Source organism: Oryzias melastigma, linkage group LG22, assembly GCF_002922805.2.
Source record: "Oryzias melastigma strain HK-1 linkage group LG22, ASM292280v2, whole genome shotgun sequence".
Classification (NCBI taxonomy): domain Eukaryota; kingdom Metazoa; phylum Chordata; class Actinopteri; order Beloniformes; family Adrianichthyidae; genus Oryzias; species Oryzias melastigma.
This window is the reverse complement of record NC_050533.1, coordinates 15,785,188-15,795,621: the sequence shown is the minus strand read 5'-3', so window position 1 is coordinate 15,795,621 and position 10,434 is coordinate 15,785,188. Positions and strand designations below refer to the sequence as shown.

Sequence of the window (10,434 nt, the reverse complement as noted above, 5' to 3'; positions counted from 1 at the left end):
TGAAGAGCAAAATCTGAGCCGTACAGTTTTGAGCCAGACACCAGCTCAGACTTGGAAAACAAAGACGTACATGGATCTATTTGTCTGCAAGTGGATGCATCATAATGGAGCAAATCAGGGAGGTTGTGGCCAGCCAACGATAGCACCTACGTCACTGCTATAAGCTTTTAAAACGACTTTTTTTGGTCTGGTCCTGATTCACAACGATTTGAATAAAGAAATACTGTGAGAAAAATACTACAAGAACATGTTAAAAACACCAAAAATACAATTTTCATTTATAGTTTGTCTCTAACTTAGTAAAATCTTACAGAATAGTCAAATTTTAGTTAAAAATAATATTTTTCTTATATTTCTCTGTAATTTGTGTACTTTACAAACATCTACAACCCAATTTACACCCACAAGTAATCCCTGTTTTTCAAATGCATTGTTAAGACCAGCCATCTGTCCATTTGCGTAAATGCTGCGTTGTGACACATCCTGTTTTAACAGCAAACCAGCCTACCACAGCTGTAAATGATGTCAGAGCGCTGCGGTGACAACCACTCTCTTTAATTTGGAGAAATCCTGGCAGTTATTATAAAAAAAAAAAAAAATGATGTGAGATGGTTTAGACGTGTGAACGCCAGATGGATGCTGTGGTCTCATCAATAGTGTTACAAATACTGTTTTTTTTTTTATTTAGTGAGAATCTGGGGGAGGAATTAAAGTGATGCTCAAAAAAACAAAGGATTGAATGAGACTCATTCATTTTTAGCTAATTAATGAAATATATGATGTAGCAATTGTCTTTCATCAACAACTGTGATCACGCTAAATGCAAAATCTCAATCTTTCCTCCAGAAGTGATTCCTTTTTTTCCTTCATTTTAACCTATAAATGCGTTTTGGAAATCCTTTTTTTTTTTTTTGCAGCTCAATCAAGAGGCGGTGAAGGAGCACACTCAGAAGCTGAGGTCTTTGCCAGCAGAGGTAAAAGAGGCCGTAAACAACTGCATAGGGGCGCACTTCCCCGAACTGGTGGACAAGACTGGAGAGAAGAAAGTCGGAGAAATGGGCTTCTATGGAGATGTCTTCTTAGGTTGAATTCCTCCTTATCGCAGAGTGTGGCCTTTAATATGATTCACCTATTTTTATTTGTTGCAATCATATTTTATAACATGAGGTTTGGGTGTTACTAAAAAAAGAGTTTAAAGATTAGATGTTCAGGTTTGATTTTCTCCTTGTGTGTTCTTTAGAGGACTAATAATGACGTACTTTAGTTCAGAGTTTGAAAATGCATTTTTGGTTTGACTCACTTTTACTGCTGTCTCTCTGATCTAAAAATATTATAAATAAGAGACAAAAATATTCCAAAGGAAAGTCTGTCTTTCCTTGATGCTTACAGCGCTCTCATAAACAACAATAGGAATATATTTGCCAGAGAGAACGTAGGGGATAAAAACGGCTCATCATGCTCTACTGGCTGATAGAAGCAGTGACTCCATTAGTTGCACTTCAGTAAAGCTTAATTTTATTAATGATAAGGTTCCACAAAGCACTTACTTCAGACTGTGAAGTGAAACGAGTTTTAATGGAAACACAGTTCATGCAAAGTCACTTTAAATTCTCAAATTGTGAAGCTTTAGAGCACGAATGTTATTCTGGCTGTGCAACGATAGCTTAGAAAGTTTTGAGAAGATTTTACTTGTTCTGCTTAAAAGCTTACATGAAAATAAAACAAACATGACTCAATTGAAGACTAAATTTAGTTTTTAATTCGTTGATTCTTTTTAAGTATGATTTGTAAAATTGAGATATATGTGTAAAGTTAAACTGGAGACTCTAGTTATTGAGCATCCCTGGGCTAACTTTGCTTTTTGCTTAAATTTAGAAGACAAATTCAAAAATAAACTGGTTTTTAAATATTTTTTTTGGAGTTCACTGTAGGAGTTTTTTTTTATTTATTTAAATAGTTCAAGTATCTCATTTTAATTGGACAAATAAAATAATTGTACTTTTTGGCACAATTGAAAATATTATATGCTGTTTTCTGTAATAAACTGCTTAATAAAAAGCATATATTATACATGTTTTTGCTTTTTTACCTTTAGTCATTAAACCTTAGAAAACAGAACCAGTGTGAAAGTTTTTAACAAAATGACGGTTCCAACAAACACTCTAAGTAAATACGGTCTGATAATGGAGGCAGTTGGGGGACAAGCATTGCTGAAGCAGAAGCCTTGATGGGTGTGTCGACATCACCAGGCCCAGTTACTCTGCATCCAAAAAGGAGGCAGGTAAGTGTCGCCCCCTAACGGCAGATTCAGGCCCTTGAGCACCAGGCGCTCCTTGGAAACTTTGGTGGGGGCTCAACCAGTTTGGGGCACCTGATCTGCCAGAGCCGACCACGCGGGTCTCAGTGGGCCCTCCAACCAGTTAAACACCCACAGAAAGACACCCACTGTCATTCCACCAAGAAAAAAAAAACTATAAGAGAGATTTAATCCCCCTCAAGACCCCAAAGGGCAGACAGGAGGCATCTAGAGCACATGAAGTCCCAAGAAATACAACTGAAGGTCTTTGTGCCTGTAGGAGCCAAGTGGAGACAGACACCCATAGGGACATAAACACCCCAAAGATACCCAGACCAGCTAGATATTTTTGTTTTAGTGTGAAGTTGTTATGTTCTTCCTCCTCCCACAGTCTGAAAACATAGGTTAAACTATTGTTTCCTCATTGCTTCTCAGTGAGTGTGATCATCTCTTTGTGAATGGAGCCCTGGGATGGAGTAACTTCCTGTTCAAAGCGTAAAATGCTTTTGGTGTATGATGGATGGTATACGCTCCGTTTACCCCCATGACACCACTCAGGATGTAGAAATACATAATGGATAGGTGTTCGGATGTGAGGGTTTTTAAATGCTTGGCTCGATGAGAGCTGGGACAGGCTTTAGTTCCTGTGACTAAGAAAGAGATGACATTAAGATGAAACCTAAAAGCTGTCCAGCAGTCGAGGAAAGGGGAAAATAATCTGGTAAAAATGCAAAAGTATTAGTCATTTTTAGTGTTCAACCCTATATAACATTTGTATCATGTTTGATACACAGATTTTTAAAACCAAATCTCCTTAGCACAATGAAAATTTCCCTAAAAACCTCAGGACATATATAGTAACTTGATCCATGTTTTCTACCCTGTAGTACACCATTCTTCCACTAGGGGCAGTAGAAGGGCTTTTTCTGGTCATTTCAAAATGGCTGCTACCATAAATTCTCAAAAATCTTTTTGGTGGGAAGATTTTTCTGATATTTTTAATTTTATGTTGAGAATAGCTTAATAACTACTTGCTGTATTGAAAAAAAAGCTAAATTTGCTGATAATTCGTTTGTTATAATACATCATGTTAAAATTTGTGGATCAAATTTGAGACAGTGGGTAAAACTGTGCTGAAAACTAACTAACATTGTAGTCACCCAAGTTATCATAACTGATACTATCTGTCTATCTAATAAAAAACGTATATTTTACATTTTAAAGCAAATCTTAATTAAAAAATAATTAAATAGAATTTTCTGTCAATTATTTGGCAAGGGTTTTGGGATTGCAGTTTTTTTGTTGTAAGATTTTTTTTTTTTTTGGCTTTGGTATATTACGTTTTGGTTCAAGTTCAGTCTTAGTAGAAGATGCTCTTAGTATTGTTAAGATTATGGTTTCAGCCGCTCCTCATCAGATACCCAGAGCATATCTTATCTCCATCAGCGCGCTCCCCTGTTTTAGTTTTTGCTGGATATATTGAATTTGAATCGGTTTTTTTTTCAATGTTTAAGTTCTTTTTTTATGGATAAATTAATCATTTCACATGTCTGTCATGCCTCTGGATCTTGCGAATTTGGACCATCCTAATACTAACCTCGTTTGGTTTAGAGAAATTCTGACCGTACAGAAATAACCCAGTGCTTTGTTTGCATGTCAAAGCAAACAGAGCAACTAAACAACTCAGTCTTTGCTCATTTTCAAACATCACAGTCAAAAGTTGCCCCTCCAAATGTCTGCAGTCAGATTTGTGTGATGTCTTCTACACAAGGTGCAAAGTCTGCATCATTATTTTACCCAGGCAGCAGTTTGTTCTGCTGCTTTCCTTTTCTGTTTGTACAGTCCAAACCAAGACACATACATTAAAAAAATACATTAAAATTCATGTTTCTAACAAAACATCCAGTAGTTCAGCTGAAACAGAGAAAGCCAGTGAGTAGAGGAGATGCATTCGTTATAAATTCTATAATGTCCATCAAGGTCCTCTTTTGCACAGAGGTTTATTTTATTTTCCAGTACAACAGGAACATTGTGTCTCATTAAATTTACACCAAAACCATTTTTGTCCTCTAAAAGAGAAAATAATGGATTCTAGTAAAAACCTCCTAAAATCTAAGAATGTTCTGCATTCATGTCAGCTCCGAGTACATCTCTTTTTAAGTAACAGCTACTTGTTCCACCTTTTCCCTCACGTGTGTGCATGTATTACTGAACCCAGCTCATCTCTGACTCACCATCCGCAGCTGCTTTCTTGTTTCTTTTTAACTCATCCAGCAGCACCACCCTCTTTCTGAACCAAAAGACTTGACTGACATTTAAGATCGGCGAACCGGGACACATCACCAGGAGACACATCTTGTGCCCGAGAGTCCTGTCACCTCGTGCACAACACAGACGAACTGTTAACTTCCTAAGTGTGAATCCAGTCAGCCCTGAATCACAGGGGTTACAATCTTACATAAGACAAACGACACATCCTCCGGGGAATGGCCTGAGATCATGGATACTTTGCAGCTCATTGACAAATAGGTCGAAAAGGCTGCAGATGATACACAAAGTACTGACTAGCCGGAAGAAATGAAGTACAGTTGAGGATTAGCTGCAAGACTTCAATGAGAAAAGTTTGAAAATAAATTAAAAAAATCAAAAATCTTACCTGGTTCACAAGTCAAGATAAGACTGTTTTGAAGAAAATAATTTACTAATTATGTTGCAGTGTATCCGGATGACCCAGATGAGGGAGAGAAAAGACAAGTGATTTTACTAACAAAAAGAGCCACTGCAGGTGGGAAAAACCCACAAACAAAATTCAAAAACCAGCATGACCAACAAAATGACCACAGTAGCCAACTGTAACTAACGACTCTCTGACACGAGTACTAAAACAGAAAATGCAGCTTAAACAAATGAACTGAAAGTACAGGCAGGTTATGAAGAACCCCAGGTGAGGGGTGGAACCCTCCAGGACACGCCACAACAACATAAACACATTTAGCACAACTAAAAGCTCAGAATGGAACAATTTTACAGGCAAAGCTATTTTCTGTCATTAATACCATCAAAAGATTATTTTTTTTTATTTTATAATTCCACTCCAATCATTTTTGATCTATTTAAAAAGTGCTCCCAGTGGTCTTTTCATCATGATTATGCATTTTTAGGCCAAAAAAACAAACAATTTAACTGTTGTTTCCAAGAACATAGTTTCTGCATAGGTGCACTGAGTAAGCCTGCCCTCACATCCCAACATCCATCTGTTTGCACTCTGTCCTGCTAGCTCACCACTCCACCTCAACCTAGCATTAATGGTGTAACAAGCTTTTTCCAACTACATTTTTCTGTCTGCTTCTAATTCACAACAATTTCAATGAAGAAATACTCAAAAAGGCAATTTTAAACTATGCTCTCCACCATGAGAAAAATGCAACAAAACATGTAATTATGTAAAAATGCTAAGATGCTCACAAATGTATCAATCTTTACAAGCATTTGATTTGAAATAATATTTTTACATAATAAAAACGCATAAAACTGAACATCTCTTTATGTTTCCTTTGATATTTTAGTTGTAGCATGCAAGACAAGAGCAACTTTGACAAATGTTCAAGAATAGTTCAGTCTAGGGTTTAATTTTGTTAAAGCTAAACTCTGCAAACTGAAGAGGTGGCATTACACTGAATTGTAGTTACATTTGCAGGATAATAACATTGATAGTATCAGGTTAACAGGATGCAATAAGTGCATTTTGAAGCAGACAGCATGAAGAACAAACTACAATTGTGTCTCTTTTGTTTCCTGTAATGAAGCTGAAACTGACCCACAGGAGCTAGAGTCATGGTTGTCCATCCTGGCTTGAATTGGATGCCATCCTGGATGAATATTAATCACCCACGCACGCCACCCACATAAACACCACCTGTTGAGGCTGCGCCGTTACAGGCTGTGGATAATTCTGTGAGATGTACTTACGCCTCCTTTAAAGATAACAGACGGCTTCAAAATGATTTCTTCTTCAAACTATTTGCATACATGTTGGAGTTTTGGAGCTATAATCTCATTAAAGTCACAACTGTAGTGCTCCTTTCTCTCACACTGTGTCACACAAGAGCCTGCAAGAGGCCTCTTCACATCCTCAAAGATCTACTGTCTCCTTCCACATAGTGGAACACACTGGGATGCACATAGCACTCCAAAGTAGAAAGATCTCTCTTGGCGACGCACGTTCCAATTCCTGATTTTTTCTTTTTGAGCCTCATGTTATTTACAGCATTCAGGTCCTCTGCAGCATAATAATAACTCCATGGCCCCAACCTCTCTGGGGGCAGGAGCATGTGTCCCAGCATGAGTTACCACTGAGGCACAGGAGTGATATCAGCAGCCTGGCAGCTGACTTTACTGTTACATAATCGAATAGATGGCTAGCTCCAGGCGCTGGGGACTGAGCAGAAAAAGGTCTGGGGTCCACTTGGTAAATGCTGAGTGTTGAGGACTTTGAATCTCACGTTTTTTTTCTGAAATTTCACAGAAAATGTGTATTTTAAAGTGGGTTCTTGTGCAAAACTAACAAATAAATAAGCAAAAACCAGGAAATTTCAATGCATTTTAGCTAACTTGACCCATTTTGGGGTTTTATTTTACTTATATACTGTAGCATATTCCACTAAAGCAGAATAATTTTGTAATTTAAATAAATGTATATTTTACTGGTATGCAATGGAACACAATTTAATAACAAAAAACTGCACAAGAGGTCAATACAAAAAAATCCCCTCTAATAATATTTGTGAAGTATTTGTGGTTAATGGCTTAATTAATAAAGTTATCAGATAAGACAAGTCAAATTAGTTCAAAGTTTGTTGCTAATAAAGACAAAAAACAGGACATTTGTCAAATAGTTAAGAGGTGTGATTGTCCCCAAAGACAAAACTGGTAGAATTACATAAAAACCAAAATTAAACTGAAACAGCCTTCTGTCTGATTGAAATGGATGCCAAATGAACAGACGGCCTCTTTCTCTACAAGTAGTTCACATCCTTCTCTTCTTCTTCTTTTTTTACATTTTATTTCCCATACTCTTATTCTGTGTTCTGCAGGTCTCAGTCATATCTTTTCTTTATTGTAGTTTTTAATAACCAACCTTTGTGTGCAATGCCCTTTATTGCAGAGAATAGCATAAAATAATAACAGATACTGTTTATATTGAGTGAAATACAGCAACCACTGTGATGAATTCTGCTGTAATGCAGCCAAACGGTGTGTAGCAATAATATAACTCCTTCTCAAGAAAAAAATTGTAATGTGTTATGCGTTATGCATTATGCTTTTATAGAGCTTCAAATTCTGATCCAAAATCTGAAAAAAATAAATAAATAAAAAAAAGAAAATCAAATGGTCCAGTTCCTCAAATGACAACAGGGGGCAGCATTTGGAAAGTCCTATTAGTTGTCATGGACCTTAGTGTGTGAAATTTGTTCTCCATATTTGACCGTCTCCTGAGGAAGTGGTGAGCTGTTGACATAGCCGTGCTTGAAAACCATTTGGTGGTTTCTTCCCCTGATCCAACCTCTTCATGCTGAGTGTCAAGCAGGGAGGAATTTGGTCCCTTTTTTAGTTTTTAGTATGACTTGACCATGGATTTGAACCCATGACCTTCCAGTCTCAGGACAGACACTCATCCACTAGGCCACTGAGAAGAAGAAAGCTCTATTACTTACCACATTAAAATATTCAAATCCATATACGGCCTATAATAATATCTGCTGAACAGCTGTTCTAGTTTAAGTGCAGCTTGAATCTCTGCATATTTAGCAACTTGTCTTGATGTGTCAACATGGTGGATCCAATAAATGTTCATTTTACTTTACCTCATTCAATCACCTATTTTTCAAAAGCTGTTGTGTAGAGAGTAGGAAACCCCAGTCACAAACCAAAGCTACAATGAGGAATTTTGCCAGAATTTAGTTTAATTATCAATTCTGATTTTCTGCCAAGCCTGCATCCGGTCTCCTATGACTTTAGAATCTTTAATCTTTTTTTCAGAATTCTTGGTTTATTATTTTGTATATTTAGAGGAAGTGACTGTTATAGAGCAGAAAGAAGCAAAGATTGTTTATCAAGATCAATTTGGTCTTGGTGGAGCTATGAAAGTGTTTAGGAAAAGTAGCTATTTAGAAAGTGAGAGGATGTCTGAGGAATGGAGACGTATACTTTCTTAAAGAAGAAAGGAGATGTGCAGAAACCACAAAGGAATAAAGCTGATGAGTCAACTAAAGTTATGGGAAAGAGTCGTGGGAGCTATGTTGAGGTCAGAAGTAAACATTTGTGAGAAATCATACGCTTTCGTGTAAAGAAGGAGACCCCGGATAAAACATTTGCTTTGAGCATTCTCCTAGAGAAAAACAGGAAGGTCAGAATACAGAAGTGTGCCTTTGTATATCTATGAGGTTTGAGAAAAGTCTAGCATGGCAGAGAAATATGTTGGTTTTTCTGGACATGTATGACAGCTGTGAGGTGGAGGAGTTCAGTTTGGAGGTGGGGATGCACCAGGGATCAGCTTTGAGCTCCTTCTTGTTTGCAGTGGTGATGGACAGAGGTTTGACAGGAATCTCTGTGGATCGTGATGTTTGCAGATGACACTGTGGTCTGTAGAGAGAACAGGGAAAAGGTGGATGGAAATCTAGAGAGGTGGAGGTTTGCTCAGCAAAGGAGATGAATGAAGTTTAGCTTCAGAAAGACAGTATTTGTGTGTAAATGAGAGGAACTCAAGGTGAAGAAGTAGGTCACAGGAATCAGAGGTGAAGAAGGTGAAAGATTACGGTTAACATTCAACAATTCAAATCAATTATACTTTATTAATCCTGAAAGGAAATTCTTTGTTTTTCATTACAACCCAGAACAAGACACAAATGGTCAGTAAAAGTGAGAAAAAGGTGCAGTGGCATGTATTAACTGGCTCAGTAAGGTTTCAGGTGTGATGTGTGACAAAAGTGTGTCAGCAAGAATGAAAGAAAAGGTGTAGAAGACTGTGGTAAGAGCAGCATGTTTTTGCTTTAGGGACAGTGGCTCTGAGAAAGAGACATCATGTTTTTGATTATATTTTGTCATATTTGAGTTCAGGTTTATGCCATACTTACATGTATTTATGTGGGTTCCTGTCTCCTGGTTTTGGGTCCTCCTCATGTCATTTGTGAAACTTCCTACTTCTTGAGTTCTCAAAAAAATCCAGACAGTTTGGGTTCAATAAATGATCCCCATCTCCACACATAGTGCACATTTGTATCTGGCTCCAGGCAGCTGACAGGACTCCTAGCCTTCAGCACAATAATTGCTGAATCTTTGCACCAACAACAGTTGTTTTGGTAATGAATCACAAAAGATTTGTCATTTGTGAGCAGAAAGCAACTGGTTCTTTATGATTTTTACATTTGTAAAAACCTCCTGTTTTCATATGTAGCAGTCATTGCACATCATGAGCAGCAGCTCATGCAGAATACTTCTCTGATGCTCAGACCGACCCCCACAGTGTCAAGATGACATGCATTTCATGTTAAGCACTTAATGTGCTGAGTCACTCCTTCACATGGAATAATGGTCTTATCAAAAGCTCACTTAACATGTAGTTGAGGGGAAAAAAAAAGAAGCGACATGAATGCCATTTTTTTCTGTGAGAATTGGAGCAACGTGAGCAGTAGAACACGTGGGAGAACAGCAGCCGAGGCTTCAGGGCCGGCAGGTTGCAGTTAGGTTTCCATTTCCACAGATCTTTCAATAAAAAGTGACAGATATTGTCTTCTCTACTTCTTTATACAGAAATATTTATTGAATCAGTAATTAGGCTTTTATGTAAAATAAACACATCTGCTACTTTTTTAAACACCAGGTGCTCTTTTGTTATTTTTCTCTCTGAAAATACCCCAGCCAGCTCCTTTTTACACTTTCTTGCAGTGTAAAACATGAGCAGAGTTATAAGCCTCTAAAAGATGCTTCAGTACATCTATGCTGTATAGGAGTTTACATCCGACAACAAAAAGAAGTCCAGGTGTTGCGTATGATTACTAAAATGATTCGACCACATATTGAGTTCTTGCAGGAGCCCACATAACATTTATTAATCTGTCACACAAGTTCATGTCAGTGCT

The 10,434-nt window shown here is 37.5% G+C and overlaps 1 protein-coding gene across 1 annotated transcript in view; it reads left to right on the top strand.

Moving 5' to 3' along the window:
- plcb2 (phospholipase C, beta 2) overlaps window positions 1-2,854 on the top strand; it is a 23,782-nt gene extending 20,928 nt beyond the window's left edge. Inside the window, exon 32 of the mRNA XM_024278852.2 lies at window positions 918-2,854. Within this exon, the coding sequence (XP_024134620.1) occupies window positions 918-1,088 (171 nt within the window). The 3' untranslated portion in view covers window positions 1,089-2,854. The remainder of the gene's footprint in view (window positions 1-917) is intronic.
- Window positions 2,855-10,434: the final 7,580 nt, after the last annotated feature.